This window comes from Podarcis erhardii (assembly GCF_964252035.2).
Source record: "Podarcis erhardii genome assembly, chromosome: 15".
Taxonomy (NCBI): Eukaryota; Metazoa; Chordata; class Lepidosauria; order Squamata; family Lacertidae; genus Podarcis; species Podarcis erhardii.
In genome coordinates this window covers 8,033,070-8,052,713 of record NC_138505.1, presented here as the reverse complement: position 1 = coordinate 8,052,713, position 19,644 = coordinate 8,033,070, and the positions used below count along the sequence as shown (strand labels likewise).

At 50.9% G+C, this 19,644-nt stretch overlaps 1 protein-coding gene and 1 long non-coding RNA gene across 3 annotated transcripts in view; one reads left to right on the top strand and one right to left on the bottom strand.

The window, feature by feature from the left end:
• LOC309330184 overlaps nucleotides 1–19,644 on the bottom strand; it is a 182,011-nt gene that overhangs the window by 27,591 nt on the left and 134,776 nt on the right. The gene's annotated exons all lie outside the window — the stretch shown is intronic.
• The window catches only part of INTS3 (integrator complex subunit 3), a 93,105-nt gene that overhangs the window by 19,255 nt on the left and 54,206 nt on the right, over nucleotides 1–19,644 (top strand). For both annotated transcript variants that reach the window (XM_081840893.1, XM_081840892.1), the window contains exons 4-9: nucleotides 6,186–6,299; nucleotides 7,131–7,215; nucleotides 11,662–11,728; nucleotides 15,167–15,311; nucleotides 16,816–16,945; nucleotides 19,396–19,493. In XM_081840893.1, coding sequence (XP_081697019.1) covers nucleotides 6,186–6,299; nucleotides 7,131–7,215; nucleotides 11,662–11,728; nucleotides 15,167–15,311; nucleotides 16,816–16,945; nucleotides 19,396–19,493 — 639 coding nt within the window. The remainder of the gene's footprint in view (nucleotides 1–6,185; nucleotides 6,300–7,130; nucleotides 7,216–11,661; nucleotides 11,729–15,166; nucleotides 15,312–16,815; nucleotides 16,946–19,395; nucleotides 19,494–19,644) is intronic.

The window sequence follows — 19,644 nt, the reverse complement described above, 5'->3', positions numbered from 1 at the left end:
CAGGCCAATGTACGTTTCAATAGTGGGAGTGGTTCCTACTTACAAGTCAATAGTAACAAAAACTAATCCATTCAAAAGTACAGTGGTACCTCGGGTTACATACACTTCAGGTTACAGACGCTTCAGGTTACAGACTCTGCTAACCCAGAAGTATTACCTCGGGTTAAGAACTTTGCTTCAGGATGAGAACAGTAATCGTGCTCTGGCGGCGCAGCGGCAGCAGGAGGCCCCATTAGCTAAAGTGGTGCTTCAGGTTAAGAACAGTTTCAGGTTAAGAACGGACCTCCGGAACGAATTAAGTTCTTAACCCGAGGTACCACTGTATGTATTCTGACAAGAATTACAAACTCAAATAGAGATTACAAACTCACACTCATAAACTCTAATCCATAATTGACTTCTGACTTCTGCTCTATGATTGACACTGCGTCTCCATCTGCAAGCTGATAAATTATAAGGATCAACATTAATGTCGATTGAAAAAGAGAAAATCTTTGTAATGAATTATTGTGTTATACATATCTTTGAGTTTGAGTTTGAGTTTGTAACCTCTATTTGAGTTTGTAATTCTTGTCGGAATACATACTTTTGAATGGATTAGTTTTTGTTACTATTGACTATTGACTTGTGAGTAGGGACCACTCCCACTACTGAAACTGAGTTCTTGCTGTGCTTACTTCTTACATCTTGAGCACTGCCTCTTCTACTAAGAGAAGGGGCACTGCTCTCCCTTAGGGACAGTAGTAGTAATAATAATAATAATGTATTACAGTGGTGCCCCGCAAGACGAACGCCTCGCAAGACGGAAAACCCGCTAGACGAAAGGCTATTCCGTTTTGGAGGCGCTTCGCAAAACGAATTTCCCTGTGGGCTTGCTTCGCAAGACGAAAATGTCTTGCGAGTTCCTGCGGGGTTTTTTCCCTCCCCCCCCTTTCCCTAAGCCCTAAGCCGCTTATCAGCTGATCTGCTGATAAGCCGCTTATCAGCTGATCCGCTAAACTGCTAATAGCGCTAATCCGCTAAGCTGTCAATGGGCTTGCTTCGCAAGACGAAAAAACCGTTATACGAAGAGCCTCATGGAACGGATTAATTTTGTCTTGCGAGGCACCACTGTATTTATACCTTGCCCATCTGGCTGGGTTTCCCCAGCCGCTCCAGGAGGCTCCCAACAGAATATTAAAAGCACGATAAAGACATCAAACATTAAAACTTCCCCAAACCAGGGCTGCCTTCAGAAGAAGCTGCCTTTTAGCAAAGCAGACAATTTTGCCTCTCTAACTCAGTATCACCCACGCTGACAGGCAACAGCTCTCCAGGGCTTCAGGCGGGGGGTCTCTCCCAGAGGATGCCATTGGAGTTCTTGAACCTGGGACCTTCTGGGCTCCAGTCAGATGCTATGCCTCTGAGCCGTGTTCCCCCCTTTCGCCCTCCTTGCTCTGGACGCGGATTGGGTCTGCCGAGGAGCCGCCCTCTTCCGAAGCCTCTCAAAGAATGCCTCTCCTAACCCCCCTCGCAGGAAATTAGCTGCGTGCCGAGCCCGTCCAGCTGTGCGCTGGAGACCCTTGGCTGCGTCGGGGCCGCCGGGGTGACAGGCAGCTGATGAGTGTGCGAGGCGGCTGCCTCCTCCGCTCGGCTGGCTCTTGCTTTTAATTAAAGTTCCCTTCCCAAAGTATGGAGGGAGGGCCTTCTGCTCTCTCCCACCCCCCTTCCAGCTTTTTATCTTTCACCCAGACTTAAAAGCCTCCTGTCTCCTTGACATCTCCCTGCAGCTTGCCTCTTGTGCCCATCTCTGGAGCCTTACGCCGGCGGGGTCTGCTGGCGGGTGCTGATTTATTCATTGGCGTGACACATTTTCATCAGGCTGCAGACTCTTTCCTTGTCAGTGACATGGGCCGTGTTGCTAGACGCTTGTTGGGTGTGTTTCGCGGCAAAAATAAGAATGGTTTACTGTCAAGTATAAGGAAGCCATGGGACGCGGGTGGCACTGTGGGTTAAACCACAGAGCCTAGGGCTTGCTGATCAGAAGGTCGGCGGTTCGAATCCCCGCGACGGGATGAGCTCCCGTTGCTCGGTTCCTGCTCCTGCCAACCTAGCAGTTCGAAAGCATGTCAAAGTGCAAGTAGATAAATAGGTACCACTCCGGCGGGAAGGTAAACGGCGTTTCCGTGCGCTGCTCTGGTTCGCCAGAAGCGGCTTAGTCATGCTGGCCACATGACCCGGAAGCTGTACGCCGGCTCCCTCAGCCAATAAAGTGAGATGAGCGCTGCAACCCCAGAGTCGTCCGCGACTGGACCTAATGGTCAGGGGTCCCTTTACCTTTATAAGGAAGTCATCTGAGTCGTCCTGCCCTGCATTGCCACCCTGGTTCTGCTGCCACCCCATGTCCCTTTCAGGAGGACAGATTCCAAAAGGTGCCTTAAATCAGGTTTTAATTTGATAGGCACCTCCTCTTCTTCCTATGGGTCCTGCACCCTCCTTCAGCATTCTGCAACCTGGTGTCCTTTAGGTGTTGTTCTGGACTACAACTGCTGGCTGGGGCTGAGGGAGCCAAAAGGCCTGGAGGGCACCAGGTTGGGGACAGCTGAAATAAATGCATAGCATTTTCCTGTACCCTTCCATCTTCCCCCTCTGCCCATCTCCCCCTTTGCTGTGTTATTATATCAGCTGTCTCATTTGCAGTATATTATATGCCAAGCATCTGGGGCCTTAAGATTGGCAAGGGAGGCCCTGTTGGTGGCTGCGCCCGGCTGGCATTGACAGGTCCTTCTTGGCACATTCTCGCTGTTTGTGAAATGCCTCCCAGGTTGGAACCATGAACTGGAGCCCTTCATGTTTTCAACATTTTGTTGCAGGTGTAATGCTATGAATATTGTATGACATCATAGTGATAAGAATTTGCCTGGGATTGGGCTGGAATGGAGTATCCTGGGAAAGGGCGTAGCTGGTTGGAACCCTGAACTGGAGCACTCCACATCACCAGCATTTTGTCACACTTGTGAATATCGTAATGTGGATAAGAAACTTCTTTGGGCTTGTAAGTTATCCTCCACCAGGGCCAGGGCCTTTTCACTGATGGCTCCAATCTGGTGGAATGCTCTGTCCCATTAGACTAGGGCCCTTCAGGATTTAACCTCCTTCTGTCGGGCCTGTAAGACACAGCTATTCTGCCTGGCCTTTAATTTGAATTCAGCCTGATCTTTTATTTCCCTTCTCTCCCCCCCCTCCCCTTTATGAAGATTACCCACTCTGAGACCCCACAGCTAATTCTCCCCTGGCCTCCTCGCTGGCCCAAGAAGGACCAATTCAGGCAGCTAGCCTTGGGGATTATCTAATTGATTTTTGATTTTTATTGTTATTCATGTTTTTATACTGTATTTTATGCTGCTTTTATAATTAAGTGTTTTAAATTTGTTGTTAGCTGCCCTGAGCCCGGTTTTTGAACCGGGAAGGGCAGGTTATAAATAATTTATTATTATTGTTGTTGTTATTATTGTTGTTGTTGTTGTAATGGAATGGCACATCCTGGGAAAGGGCTGACTGGCTAGCTGGCTGGGACCCTGAACAGGAGCACCGTTTTGTTGCAAGGGGCCAGAATTTGAGCCAGGATTCACCTGCAGAACGCCACTGCCTTTATATAGCCTTTTGCAGTTTTGGTGATAACAAGACACCCCAAACGGAGCACCTTTTATAAACCCCATTGGTTCCTAGGAAAAGAAATAGGAGGCCAAAATCTTGGGGCCTCGGCACTAGCGTCTCTGTCCTTTCAAAACACAGGAGATAAGAGCACCTTCAAACCTGGGCAGAGTGCTTTACCTAGCCCTGGAGGGACTGGACCCTTTTGCAGTGACATCCCTTCCTCACCCTCGCCGCTGCCTTCCTTCTGCCCTCTGAAACGCCTTCTGTGATCCCCGTTTTGTGGCTTCGGGAGAATTGCGCAGGGCGCCAGGGCGCCTTGGCCCCAATTGTACCATGCGGCACCGGGTCAGGGGTTATTTCACCCCTCCTGCTCGCCGGCCAAGTTCGCCTTTTAACATTTGGAAAGTGCCAAAAGGCCGAGCCAGAGACCTCACCTGTTGCGAGCGTGAGGTTGCTGAGTGCTTTGCGAGTTCAATCGAAAGGGCGCTTTCAGGGGCCTCATTAGCCTCTCGGAGGGAGAACGCGGAGAGCAGATCCCTCTTTGCCTCCGCGGCGTGACATTTAGCAGCACAAATTAACATCCATGCAGAAGTGAGTTAACAGATGATTTCCTGGTTCCTCTCTCCCCTTCCCTCCCTTCTGCCAACCTCATAGGGCAAGAGGGAACAGGCAAGAGATCTCACCTCTCTTCCACCCCACCCATCTTGCATCTGAATACCGTAAAACTTCGCAAGAAGCCTCACTATTCATTATTATTTTTATTATTAACTGGACTTGCTAGTTGCTTTTGAAAAATGAAACGTAAACTCATTTTACTATATACCACAAGCATTAAAACCAGTATAAAACTGAAACAAAATGAGAGCTCAAAACACAGATGGATGTAAAAAGGCTGTCTAATAAACCCCACAAAGCAGTTACAGTATCTAAAACTCTCCCAAGATAAAGGGCAAAAACCTGGCTGAAAAGTAGTGTTACTTCTGGGCTCCTGAAAGTAGCCATTGATGGCACCAGGCAAGCCTCCCTGGGGAGAACGTTCCAAAGGCAGGGAGCCACCACCAAAAAGACCCTTTTCTCATGTCATCACACTCCAGACCTCCCAGGCCCATAGAGAAGGACCTCAGATGTTGGTTTCAGGATGTGGGTGGGTCATGAACAGCTGATCTGCTCCAAGTCCTCCCAAATCTGAGCCTCTGAGCACTTTCCACCGCCTCCTTCCTCCCCCACATCCCTCTACCGTGCCCCCCAAACTTCTCCCACACCGCCTGCACTCCCCACGCTCTGCCTTTGGCTCCCGAAACATTTGCACGGCCGTTTGCAGGCTCCTCTTCCGCAAGCATCTCCTTGCCAGCTTTTGGCAGATTGAGTCCCGGGGGTGGGGGGTTGTTCTCTTGGAACTTGACAAGCGAGCAAAATTTGGACATGGGGAATATATTCTCTGCTTGTACGTTTTGGACGAGCCGAGTCCCAGCTGATTTACGACCGTCCGACACACTTGGCCGTACTCTTCGTGTATGTTCTGCATTATGTGTCGCCTGGAATTATTTACATATGTCAGTTGCTTGGGCTCGCAGTGCCATATAGAAGCAGCGACCCCTTTCGCTGCTTTCTGGTTACTGATGCGTATATATGTCTATTCCTTTCCTTTGGTCGCCAGTGGCGGGGAGCAGCTCACCCCCAAAGCAACCAGTGCTTTGGCTATTCCCGATGTACCAGCTTGGCTTCAGGCACTGTCTCCTTCTGTTGTTAGAGCACGGATGGAGAGCCTGTGGCCTTCCAGAGATGTTGGGGGACTACAACTCTCGTCACCCCTGACCAATTGGCCTTGCAGGCTGGGGAAAATGGAAGTTGGAGTCAAACAGCACCTGGATGGCGGCTACGGGTTCTTCATCCCAGCTCTAGGTAATAGAATATTACACCTCTATAAGCGCATTTAATACGTGATCCCTGATTGTTTGGGATGTGTGTCTGGAATAGGGTGGAGAACCCATAAGCCTCTGAAGGGCCTTGTGGACTGCAGTTCCCATCAGCCTTGACCATTGGCTGCACTGGCTGTGGCTGATGGGAACCACAGTCCCGCTGGAGTCCAGCCAATGGGAGCTAGAGTCCTGCTGGAATCCGGCCAGTGGGAGCTAGAGTCCTGCTGGAGTCCAACCAATGAGAGCTATAGTCCAGCCAATGGGACTAGAGTCCCGCTGGAGTCCAACCAATGGGAGCTAGAGTCCCATTGGAGTCCAGCCAATGGGAGCAGACCTTCTAAGATGCTGTAGGGCTCCTGCATGATGATGGTGATCAGGGTAATGTGAATCAGCCTTCAATGTGCCGAACCAGTTATCCGTTCAACCCAGTGCTGTTAACTGACCAGCAGCATCTCTCCAGGGAACTGCACTTGGCCCCTGGGATGGAGTCCCCCCACCCCTGTTTACAGAACCTGTATGCCATCCACCACCCACCCCAGAGCAGTTTCTTTTTAAGTTATATGCTGTGACTGCACTCTGTTCAGCTGACACATTCTCTCCTCTCTCCCCTGCCCTCCTCCCTGGCCACAGTGTTACCGGGACCTGGTGCTGGTCAGCCGCGACGGGATGAGTGCCGTGTTGAACAAGATGAACCAGATTCTGATGGAGAAGTACCTGAAGCTGCAGGACACGTGCCGTACGCAGGTGGGCCATGCGCTATGCGCCGCGTCTTGCCTATGCGCATTTTCTTTTCTCTGTGTGCCTCCGTACTTTAAAGAACCGTGTGTGTGTGTGTGTGTGTGTGTGAGTGTGAAGCAGGAGCTGCGATCAGCCCGCTGTTTGTCTCAAGCCCGGAGTGCAGTGCTGCCAAAGGCATCTCTGTGCGGCATTTTGAATTCTGCAACCTGAAGACCCAGATTCCGCAATCGGCACCACATCTGCAAATCTGCAAGCTGGTTTTCAGGGGCACATGTAATGCGGTCTGCAGTTGCGGGTACTTCCTCCCCCTGGCCCCTTGCTCTCAAGCCCCAGTGCCAGAATTAGAATTTTTATATGGAAAGGGTGCATTGAGGCATACGGGGAAAATCAAGGGAAGTACCGTGCTGTAAGCTTGGGGGTGGGTCACGAAACACAAATTTGTGGTAGGTGGGCTTGGTGGCTGTGTTTGTAATCCAAACCTTCTACCCTGCTGCTAACCCCGGGAATCCCCGCATAGACACGATTCTATAACTTAAGTGGTGTTTGGGGTTCCCTCCGCAACCACAAGGACTAGAAACTTGCAGGATGTTGTTTTTTTTAAAAAAATGAGAGAGCAGGGAAAAATCCCGATCGCGGGTTCTTTGATTCTATGATTCTATGAAGGAACCATATTCTATGAGCAGCGAGTTGTTAGGACCATGCCATCATTTGGCTGGCGCAAATGCTTGCATGCAATGCCTTTCTTCTGCCTGGACAAGGCGTCAAAGAGGCGGGAGAGGCTGGCTTTGTCCAGGTCGTTTGAAGGAGCCCTGAATTCTTTTTTCTCCCACGCTTTAGTTGGTTTGGCTGGTGCGGGAGATAGTGCGGAGCGGGATTCTGGGCATCGAAGGCGTCTGCATGACCTTCATGAAGCAGATCGCAGGTGAGTGCGTTGGGGGGGGCAGAATCGCTGGAGAAGGTAGCCCCATAAAGCATCCCGTAGGAGGTGGAGGAAGGCTGCGTTGATGGCTGCTAGCCTGAGTGAGTGCCTTTTCTCTATCAACCATTCCTCATAAGCAGGGCCAGATTCACCGTATTTTTCGCTCTATAAGACGCACCAGACCATAAGACGCACCTAGTTTTTGGAAGAGGAAAACAAGAAAAAAATATTCTGAATCCCAGAAGGGCAGCCCTTCTCCCTCCTCGAGGAAAAGCTCCCAAGAGCCGCACACACGCTCCACTCGGCTCTTTAAAGGGAGTGCTGAGCAGAGCCTCCCGCCCGCATTCGCTCCATAATACGCACACACGTTTCCCCTTAGGAGGGGAAAAGTGCGTCTTACAGAGCGAAAAATACGGTAGGTTTGATGAGGCCCTTAGCTACTGAAGGTAATGGGGCCCTTTATGTGTCTAGCTGTCCTTTGTCAACAACAAATTGTCACTGTTTTTTGTGTTGAATATATGCTATATGGTAATTTATGGACCTCATAGGTATCTAAAGCCATTCGCACATATCAAAATACGTATTTTATCAAAGTAATTGCTGAAGTGAAATACAATTAAGAAGAAGTATCCAGGGTTTTTTCCCCTTTAAAATTTTTGGGGGGCTCCAAGAGAGTGGGGCCCTAAGCTATAGTTTGTTTAGCTTATACGTAAATCTGGCACTGCTCTTAAGGCTTGGTTTCTCATAAGGGAGCCAGTGTGGTGTAGTGGTTAAGAGCGGTAGTCTCGTAATCTGGGGGACTGGGTTCGCGTCTCTGCTCCTCCACATGCAGCTGCTTGGTGACCTTGGGCTAGTCATGCTTCTCTGAAGTCTCTCAGCCCCACTCACCTCACAGTGTTTGTTGTGGGGGAGGAAGGGAAAGGAGAATGTTAGCTGCTTTGAGACTCCTTCGGGTAGCGATAAAGTGGGATATCAAATCCAAGCAGCAACTCCTCCTCCTCCTCCTCCTCCTCCTCCTCCTCCTCCTCCTCCTCTTCTTCTTCTTCTTCTTCTTCTTCTTCTTCTTCTTCTTCTTCTTCTTCTCTGGCAGAGGCAGAAATGCTTCTGAGTACCAGTTGCTGGAAACTGCCGCAGGGGGAGAGCTCTTGGGGGCGTCCCATTTTGGCGTCTGGTTGGCCACTGTGAAAACAGGAAGCTGGGCTAAATGCAACCAATATGACTCTAATTTCTTAAGCTGCCCAGTCCTCATCAAGCAATCAGGCCATTCTGAGTAGCCTCCTGAGCATCACTGCACCCGACCCCGTCCCTAAGCTGCTATTTTTGCTGCTGCCTGTGTCTAATGAAGGGAGCATATTGTGGCAGTCACTGTTTGCCTATGATAATGCTGGCATGTTCCAAATGAACCGCCTGTCATGTAGAGCTGAGGTGCTGAAGGTCCAGGTTGCCAACAGCTACAGGGAGAGCACTGGTTTAATTGTGTACAGCCGCCTTAAACCGGAGCCAGGCAGGGCCAGGAGAGAGGGCGGGGTGGTTGATGGCAGGAGGGTTGCCCTTTTCAGGTAACGAGGGACGAAATGAGTTGCTCAATTAGCAGCAAGGTATATTGGAGCAGCTCTCTCTAAGCGGGATTGCAGTGGGCGCAGAGTTTCTTTATTCCGCATGTTTTGATTACGCCCAATTTAAAAAATCCCTGGTGTGTTTAGGGTCATTTTATTTTATTTTTGTAGAGAACAACCATTACCCGGGAACATTATTCTGTAATTATATATCCTTTTAAAAAAGGAAGAGTTTGGTAATGCAGCTGCCTTAAATTGTTCATGTGCCATTGCAGATATAGAACGTTGTCCAATTTAATAAAACAGATTAATCCCTAAACCATTTTTTATGCAATTATGGGACACCTGTTTTTGTCTTTAAAAGATGCAATAACTTTTGCAATAACTCTTGGAAGATTTCCTTTTCACTTTACATTAAAGTGTGTGTAAATATTACACACGTAGGATTTATCTTCCATTTTTAAAGCTATAAAGAAGTCTCGTCGCCAGAGATGAGTTTGTATATAGCAGGACTGAGGAACCAGGGGGTCCTCCAGCTGTGGCTGGACTATAACTCCCATCATCCCCAGCTTGCACGGCCTACGATTAGGGATGATGGGACTTGTAGTTTGGCAGCATCTGGAGGGTAACAGGTCCCCCACCCCATCCTGGTCACACCTCCCAGCCAATCAGGGATCTCTCATTAAATTGCCTCTTGGCCAAACAGTCCTCATCTCTCCGCCCCACCAGTTCCTTCCCTACCAAATCAGGTATGGTCTTGATAGGGATCTCGAGAACTTCTGGCACACTTTGGTGCCGGGCTGACATCAGGAATTTGCCGCAGTGGAAAATCTGTCGTTTTGTTTTTTTAACCGCCTGCATCTGCAATGTGGAGTTGGGCCTGTATGAGCTCAGAGCTTGCCAGCTCCCGCCCCCCTCGCCCGAAGGACAGGCTCTAAAAGCTATTTGTTTGGGGGGGGGGAGCAGGAAGGACAAAACCATAGTGGACCAGCAAACTACTCTCTTTCTCCTTTGTTTGGCACCCGTGCCAAGTGTTTGCAGACTTCTAAATTACGGGAAACTTCTTTTCCTAAGGTACCTCTGCCGCCTCCTCACCCTGATAAGGTTTCTTCTTCTTTTTACGAGGATTTGGTTGCCCTGACTACATCTTTTGAGGCCCCCCCCCACTCCCCTTCTCAAGGACAGGCATCCAAGAATGGCTCAGCCTGACTTTTTAAAGAGTACTCTGGTGGAGAAAGGAATTTGCCCCGCAATCGCTCACAGCAACCAGGCATTTACAAGCCTCGGGGCTCTTTGTTAGCTAGCTTGCATGACAGCCTGACCTTGGGTGCCCCTAGTCTAGAGTTGGGGGGCCCCTGCGGCCCTCCAAATCTTACTGGACTCCATCATCCCTAGCCGTTACCCGTGCCAGGGGTGGGGTGGGGTCTGATGGAAATTGGAGCCCAATAACGCCTGGTGTGGGATGCGGGTGACGCTGTGGGTTAAACCACAGAGCCTAGGACTTGCTGATCAGAAGGTTGGTGGTCTGAATCTCCATGACGGGGTGAGCTCCCATTGCTCAGTCCCTGCTCCTGCCAACCTAGCAGTTCAAAAGCACGTCAAAGTGCAAGTAGATAAATAGGTACCACTTCGGCGGGAAGGTAAATGGTGTTTCCGTGCACTGCTCTGGTTCGCCAGAAGCGGCTTAGCCATGCTGGCCAGAAGCTGTACGCCGGCTCCCTCAGCCAGTAAAGCAAGATGAGTGCCGCCACCCCAGAGTCGGTCACGACTGGACCTAATGGTCAGGGGTCCCTTTACCTTTACCTTTAACACCTGGTGGGGGAGCTGAGTTAGGGGAGGGTGCCCTGGCCAAATAGCCCTCCTTGCTGTCTTCTGGCTGGCATCACGGGTGGAGAAAGCCCCGCTTGTTGTGCTCAGGCCTTGCTTTCAAAGGTCAAAATTGGGTGTAAATATCCCTTCCGCTGAGCATCTCTCACGCCTCCATTTGGCAGGCCGAGGTGACCTTTCGCTTGCTCCCCAATTTTGGCCTCACTGAGTCAGGCCGCTGTGATTTAATTTGGGTCCCTCGGCGCTGCATCAATAATCAATACCAGCTGCTGGAAGCCGCAGGAGGGGAGAGCTCTCTCGTACTTGGGTCCTGCCCTGATTGGTTTCCCTAGTGGGCCATTGGCCTGATCTTGGGGTTTGCAGTCAAATTTATGGGGGAGAAGGCGGTCAGTAGCTACTGGCTCTTCCTTCACGTTTGAAGGTAGTAAATGTGTCTGAATAAAATCATAGAGTTGGAAGGGGCCCTAAGGGTCATCTAAGTCCAACCCCCTGCAGTGCCAGAATATGCAGCTGTCCCATACGGGGGTCAAACCTACAACCTTGGCGTTAATCAGCACCACGCTCTAACCAGCTGAGCTGGAGACTGCTGGTGTACTTCTGTTGCGCTCAGGTCTTCCCTGCAGGCCTTTACAGAAGAGGCACCAGGCTGGCTGCTGTGAGAACAGGCAGGCCATTGGCCTGATCCTGCAGGCTCTTTTTACATCCTTATGGGTTACAGGGAGGGAGGGCTCTTGTCTTCACACCCTGCCTGTTCACCTCCTAGAGGAATCTTGAGTGGCTGGTGTCAAAGGCTTTTGACCTGATCTGGAACGGTTCTTCCAATGTCCGTTTGATCATTGGTTTCCAGAAAGTACCTGAGCTATCCCACTGAGCAAAGGAGGACAGGGTTCTGCTAGGGTGGGTGGGTTTATCGGTGTACTGGGCAAACACAACAGCAGCAAAAAGTTTGATTAGCCGAAAGGTATCGGGGGCAGTTTGGTGCAAACCTTATGCTGGAGGAAAGTACAGTCCACAGTCTGAACCGGCTTCCTTCCAACCTTCTCGTCACCTGTTTGTCTCTTTGCAGGCGGAGACGTAACGGCGAAGAATATCTGGTTGGCGGAAAACATCCTCGATATGCTTACTGAGCAGAGGTATGTATGCCTGGTTAGTCGGCCATTGCTGGCAGCCAGGGGTCATTGCCTGCTCACAATGGAGCAAACGGACGGCGCTTGCTTAGACTTGCTTTGAAGGCTTGTTCAGGTGGATTCCCTGGCTAGTAGCTTTGTGTTGCCTTTCAAGGCCGGGCTCAGCAGTGTCTGACCTTGTCCAGTGTGGACTCTGAAGTTCGTTTTCACGCTACCGAGCCTTGCCAGGGCTGATCAGTCCTGACTTCCTCTGTGACCAAGATGAAGAGAGCCCCGAAGCAGCCCTGCATAGAGACCGCGCAATTAATGGGGCATGGCTTTCTGCTGGGCCTTATTGCTAGGAGCGATGAATATTTATTGCCATGGTACGAACCCGGCCACCTTCTCCAGACACCCGCTGCAACAGGCTTGAGTCACCAAGGCTGATCTGACTTTGTTTACACCGAGTCTCGGTTGCCCACGCCGTTCCTTTTCTGCAGCCCCTTTTTCTTTGCACGGATGCATCCCAAGTGCATCTGTCATAATATTTCAATGCGCGGTTCCCTCTCTTAGGATGGCATGTGTTGTAGCTGCAGTGTCTCTTTGAAATTGCTTATTGCTGTGGTGAACAATCAAGTTGTTAAAGCGTTTTACTTCACGGGGGACGGACGGACACATAAAGAGTTTTTCAAGTGTGTTTATTTCCCTTTGGCAAGGAACAGTTTGATTCCAGCTGCGTTGCCCCACAGTGCCATCTAGTGCGCTCTTCGGAGAGCGAGCACGTTTTCCGTGGCTGGAAGAGCCAGGGGGCTGTAAATCATTGCTTTCTGCCTGCTGGTTCTTGCCTAGACAGTCTTTACCTAGTAGTTCGTTTTGTTTGTCTTCTGCAATGCCTTACCTGACACAGATTCCTGACAACCCTCATCTTAGGCTTAACACACACAGGGTCAAGTTTCTAGCCCACTTGAAGGCTTCCCTCTCCTTCCTTGGTCTTTGAGTGTGATGTTCCATGAAGTCCAAATTCTGTGCTCAGAGGGACTTTGCACTTGCAACAGTCTCTCCTGCCTCCCATTTGTTGGGCACATTTGGAATTTATGTTGGCAAGGAGGGAAGAGGAACGGGATGTAGCAAAACTCTGGGCAAGATTGTGTTTCTTGGCCTGTGACTGCCTAGTGGCATCTCGCATACAGAGTTGGGCACCCCGAGTGGTCCAGCAGTTAAGCAAGTACTTAGCCCTTACGATGGTAGAGTTGCTGGACTTTCGGTCTGACCGAACAGATGTCTTCTTATCTCCTTACGAGAGAAGTTTTGAAGATTTAGCAGGAGAACCTGTGGCTTCCAAAGGGCTGCTGCCGGTCAGAGTGGACAATACTGGGTTCAATAGGAACACATGATGCTGCCATTTGTCTCCGAGGCGAAATACAGGGAGCCGTACAGATGGCTGGGATGCCGTCTTCATCGCTCTTGAAAGAGAATTGGACAAATCCACGGAGGGGGCTGAGACTGTCAGTGGCCGCTGGCCACAATGGCTGTGTTCTCCACTGTCAGAGGCAATATGCCTCTGAACTCCAGTTGCTGGGAATCACAAGAGGGTGTGGCCTGGGGAGAGGGGGTGTGGCTAAGGAGGGCGTGAAGCAAGGCCAGTCAGGGGCGTGGCTTGGGGAGAGTTGCTGCATTTGCACCCCTCACCTGAGAGCCTGGGATTCCCCAGCCCTGCCTTAAAGAACGTCACCTTCTCCTGCGGCTTGTACTGGGCTATGGGGGATTGATAGGGGGAGAGCCTGGGACATTCCAAGGAGGGGAAGGATGCTCCTCAAAAGCTGAATGCCCCCACATGGGGGGCTTTGTGCCGCAGCAGAAAAGGCCCTACCCAAAGTCCCAGGCCCTCATTGGCAGTGTTGCTCAGGGGTTGACGACGAACGAGGAAACAGGCCCATTCCCCCAGTGTTTCTTAAACTTGGGTCCACAGCTGTTGTTGGACTACCACTCCCATCATCCATAGCTAGCAGGACTAATGGTCAGGGATGATGGGAGTTGTAGTCCAACAGCAACCGGGGACCCAAGTTTGAGAAGCACTGACTGCTCTAGGGGGTGGGTCCTGGCCTGGGAATTTCGAGGATTGAGGGGAAATCTCAACTGAGGTCGGCAGAATGGAAAGCGAGGTTTTAATTAAGCAGCATAGTTGTGGTTTTTTTTTAAAATGTGAAACCAAAACCCTCCCGCTTTGGCTGCTTTAATTGGGAGCAGAAGGTGTTGTTGCTCAAGCATCCAGATCGGGGGGTGAGCCAAGCCCACCACGTCGCGCGTTGGCCCTTTCCGGCACTCGGTGGCATAACGAGCCCTGAGCCGCCTCTGGAGCACCCTTAAACCTTTCCTCTGCGTCACCTGCCAGATCAATTACTCCCGAGCTCAGGCTGGAGGGCAGCGTCATGCACAGACCCCCTGACATCGGCTGCCCCCTCCTTTGCCACTCCTGGCCTTTCGCTGCTGCTGCTGCTGTGCTGCACATCCAGTAAATAGACCAGAAGCCCTTTTGCCCCGCAAAGACCTTCCTCTTTGAGATATTTGAAAAAGCATAACTAAAACAGATCTCTGATTAGTAGCCTTGCTAGGGTCAGGATGGGGGGAGGGCAGGATGATCTGACCATGTTGTTGTTGTTTAGTCTTTTCCGACTCTTCGTGACCCCCTGGACCAGAGCACGCCAGGCACTCCTGTCTTCCACTGCCTCCCGCAGTTTGCTCAAACTCATGCTGGCAGCTTCGAGAACACTGTCCCACCATCTTGTCCTCTGTCGTCCCCTTCTCCTTGTGCCCTCCATCTTTCCCAACATCAGGGTCTTTTCCAGGGAGTCTTCTCTTCTCATGAGGTGACCAAAGTCTTGGAGCCTCAGCTTCAGGATCTGTCCTTCCAGTGAGCACTCAGGTCTGATTTCCTTAAGAATGGAGAGGTTTGATTTTCTTGCAGATCTGACCATGGAGGGCATCAAAGCCTCCCCTCTCCCTCCACCCACCAGTCTGAAATCTTAATTCAGGCTTCCTCCCAGGTTCTTAAGATTTGCCACCTTCAGCAACCAAATACCCGTTGCTGGAAACTGCAGAAGGGGAAGAGGGCGCTTGTGATCGGATCCTGCTTGTGGGTTTTCTGCAGGCATTTGCTTAGCCTCCGTCAAAACAGGACACTGGGCAAAATGATCCAGCAGAGCTCTTTATATTCGTTCAGAACAAAACCTCCATGTCCTAAGGCAGTCTACCTCTCAATGCTCGATGCTGGAGACAAACAACAGGGCTCTTGCCCGGGGGCCTTCCTGGGAGAATCTGACGGGCTGCTGTGAGAACAGGATGCCGGGCCTGATCCTGCGGGGCTGCTTGTACATGTTCTCAACGCCCACACTGGTTCTGGGCAGTCGGAAGGGCCGGCGTTTGCACCGGGTTGTGGCGTGGAACTAAATTCTCCCTTCTTTGCAGGGAGTGGGTTCTGAAGAGTGCCATGCTGATTGCCATGTCCGTGTACACCTTCCTCCGCCTGATCGTCGACCACCATGGCTCGCCTCCCCTGCACGCCCTGAGGCAGAAGGAGGTGGAATTCTGCATCTCCCTGCTCCGCGACCGGGTAAGGGAATCTGGGAAGTGTTTAGCTGCCTGAAGGCGTGTGGGCGGGCGCCATCTCGGAGGAAGGCACTTGAGGGACAAGTGACAGCCGCTTTCCAGACAGCCTCCTTTGTCGCCGCAGACACACTCGGCCCCCACTCTCCTTGTCTTCTCTGTGGGGGCCGACTTCGAAACAACACAGCCCATTGTGACTCCCGCCCGGATGAGCTCCTCTCTTCGCGTTTTGTGCCTTTGCTGCTTGTTCCTCTTAAGGAGCTGAAAGCCCAACCAATCAGGGATCACACATTAAAATGCACTTAACAGAAGAGTGAAGCTGGGCTGGGGAGAATTGCAGCCCTTCAAATCTTGTGGGCCTTCAACACCAAGCAGCCCCGGCCAGCATAGCCGATGGTCAGGGGTGATGGGATTTGGAGGGGCCATGAAGGACTATGGGTTCCCGTGCTAGTCCAAACCCCTGCCCGCAGCGACACAGGTGACCCAGTACAACAAAATCCCTGTTGAGCTCTGGTTCCAGCAACATCTGGAGGGGCCGCAGGTTTCCCACCCTTGTTTTTACAACCCTTGCAGGAAAGTCGAGCGGGAAGGAATAGTTTCATGCTTTGCCGTAGAGTTGTGGGGCAGCTGCAGGAAAGGCCCTGCAGTCGGGGAGAGCAAGTTATGCTCACATATTGCCAGAAGCACAGCCAGGAATCTGATCTGACTCTCCAGTGCTGCTAGCAATAGAATCATAGAATCATAGAGTTGGAAGAGACCACAAGGGCCATCGAGTCCAACCCCCTGCCAAGCAGGAAACACCATCAGAGCACTCCTGACATATGGTTGTCAAGCCTCTGCTTAAAGATCTCCAAAGAAGGAGACTCCACCACACTCCTTGGCAGCAAATTCCACTGTCGAACAGCTCTTTCTGTCAGGAAGTTCTTCCTAATGTTTAGGTGGAATCTTCTTTCAATAGTAGTAGTGCTCATGATTGCACCCCTGTTGCTGTTGGCCATTGAATGCAATTGCACCCCTATTGATGGCGGCCCGTGAATGTGATCGCACCCCTGTTGCTGGCAGCCATAGATCCCGATTACCGTTTGCGATGGTGTTGACGGCCAGAGTTAGAAAAGACTCAGCCTTGGCCACTGAGCTTTGAGAAGTCCACCTTTTGAGTCTCCCTCCCAGGTCGTGATCGAGGGTCCGGCTCAGAATTTATAGCGCTGCCTGTTTGTTTGTACAACAGCAACCATTTCTTTTTTTAAATTTATTTTATCTTTTTAATGCGGCAGCCGACCTTGCTTGTCACCCTGCCTCTTTGGAACCTGCTATCTTCAAAGGGGGGCAAGACCATCTGCCCGAGGAAAGGCCTTTTCAGCCGACGGGGGGATGAATCATCCTTTTTTTGGGCTTTGCCAGGGTTTTAGGAACTGAACGTTCCCCAAAGTGCACACTCTGTCTGTATCCCTGTGCCTGAGAACAATAATGACTCTCCCCCCCTTCTCCTCCCTCTTCCTCCCTACCCCAAGTTTATGGATTGCCTTATGATTGGCCGAGATCTGGTGAGGCTCCTGCAGAACGTTGCTAGGATACCGGAGTTCGAACAGCTCTGGAAGGACATTATCCACAACCCACAGGTGCTGAGCCCCCAGTTCACAGGTAGGTGATGAAGTTCCGGAACATTATGGACTAGCTCCTTCCAGAGGCTGAGTGCTTTTTTAAAATTTTCCTGTTATTCGTCAACAGTGTGTTGAATCCAGTGTCAGTCCTGCTTGTGGTAGTCCCTTTAAAATAGATGAGCATGACTAGCTCAGGTCCGGTGGGTCTACTCTTGAGTAGAACATAGTTGGGTCCAACCCGGTGTATCTGTGCCTCCCCGTAACCAAAGTTCTCTGCTGCCCACTGTGCCTTGTTCTGGAAAAGGAGCCCGTACTAGTTTAGAGGGGTTAGCAAATTTATGTATTTGTTTCACAAAATTTATGTACCACTTGATTGTAGGGGGGGGGGGACAATGACCCTCAAAGAGGTTTTGAAAAAGAGTAAGGAGGAAGGGACGCAGGTGGCGCAGTGGGTTAAACCACAGAGCCTAGGACTTGCTGATCAGAAGGTTGGGGGTTCGAATCCCCACGACAGGGTGAGCTCCCGTTGCTCGGTCCCTGCTCCTGCCAACCTAGCAGTTCGAAAGCACATTGAAGTACAAGTAAATAAATAGGTACCGCTCTGGTGGGAAGGTAAACGGCGTTTCCGTGTGCTGCTCTGGTTCACCAGAAGGGGATTAGTCATGCTGGCCACATGACCCGGAAGCTGTACGCCGCCTCCCTTGGCCAGTAAAGCAAGATGAGCGCCGCAACCCCAGAGTCGGCCACAACTGAACCTAACGGTCAGGGGTCCCTTTACCTTTAAGGAGGAAGAAGCTGACAGGCAGTGCCACCCCCTGGAGAATCACAGAAATGTAGAGCTGGAAGGGAACCAAAATTTCATCCGGTCCAACCCCCCCCAAGCAGGAATCACAGCTGAAGCATCCCTGCCTCCAGGATGGGAGCTGGCAGTGAGGCCTAGTGGCTTGGCCTCACCTGCGCAGGGGACATACAGCTTTTTGGTCTGGCAGATCAGAGTTCAGTGCATCTTTGCTGCACTTCGAAGAGAAGATTCCTCCACCCGAGAGAGAGAGAGAGAGAGAGAGAGAGAGAGAAGGCAATTTAGGCTGCTCCTCCCTTCCGCCCCCGTGGCTGTGGAAAACTTCTTAATCAGCACCCCAAGGGCCATCAGTTACCTCTAGCAACCATCCGCCCCTGGCTGCCTTTTGGCCTGATTCCAGGCAAATTAAGATGCAAAGCCCTTAGCAGCACTCTCTGAATTGTGCCTCTGGGGGGCTTCTTCGAAGGGCCATATTCAAGACATTCTAGAAGGGGTCGACCCGTGGGAGATCTCACTCCGCGTTCCTTCCGACGGGTAGTTTTTGTTTCTTTCTCCACGGGAAGCGTTTTAACTAAGCAAGTTTTCTAAAGGGGAGGCGGCCGTCCATCCAAGGAGCTCCTTCCCACATGGCCCTCTGTCGACAAGTGGAATGGTTTCAATACCGCCGGTTCGGCTTTGAAGCACGCAGAACTTTCCCCTGCTCTTGACAGCCCTCCCGATGGCCCATGTCAAGTCTTGAACGAAACGTGGTGCTCCCTTGGACTGGGAGAATTGGGTTTGCAGATTTTGACCCTAACGTGTCGGCTCGGGTCAACTCCCAGTGTTTATGTATTGAGCCAGGTGGGAAATGGAGGTGAGCGAAAGACCCTCGTACGAAGGCAAGCGAGCCATGCATAAAACGATGCACGCTGAGGAGAAAGTGGATAGGGATAGATTTTTCCGCCTTCCCATCCCATCCATTGGGGTCATCCAAAGAAACTGGTTGAAAATTCAGGATAGACGAAAGGAATAATAATAATGATAAATTTTATTTATACCCCTCCCTCCCCAGCCAAGACCGGGCTCAGAGCGGCTAACAACCAATAATAAAAACAAGTTGATTAAAATACAATTTAAAAACAAGATTAAAATACAGCATTAAAACATTAGGATGCAGCCTCTTCACAGGAGGAGAAAGGAAAAAGAAAGAGGGGGAGGGAATCAAACTGATTCTAAGCCAAAGGCCAGATGGAACAACTCTGTCTTACAGGAAAGCGTTGGCACAAAGTTAAACTGTGGAATTTGCAACTTTAAACCTGGTTTAGTGACGGCCACCAACTTTGATGTCTTTAAAAGACAAAGCTCACGGAGGATGAAGCGATCGACGGCTGCTAGACATGATGACTATAGTGGAACTGTTGGGGGCCTCTGAAGACCAGTCGCTGGGGATCACAAGTGGCTGACCACTGTGGAAACAAGAGGCTGGCTGGATCAGCCTTTGGTCTGATCCTGCGGGGCTCTTCTTATGAGCTTATGACCTGTGTTCTGGGCCTGATCCTTGTGTGTAAAGATGTGTCCCTCGCTGTACGAGACGCCTGCTGATTTAGTAGCTTTTGTGGCTGGCAGTGTGCCGTAAATCTAATTTTCCTTTTCTTTCTTTCTTTCTCTCTCTCCCCACTCCCCACTCCCCCTTCCTGCCTTCCCCAACGCAGGCGTTTTGCAACTCTTGCAGTCTCGGACTTCGCGCAAGTTCCTGGCTTGCCGCCTCACGCCCGACATGGAGACCAAGCTGCTCTTCATGACCTCCCGGGTAACACCTTTTTTTGTTGTTGGTTGCACTTTGGGGTATGCAGGCCTCCCAGAACGGTTTACAACAACCCATTATTATTAATGTTTAACACTTACAGAGCAGGGGAAGATCTCAAAAGGGCACCGTAGCGCCCATGGGTGCCACTCTGTCA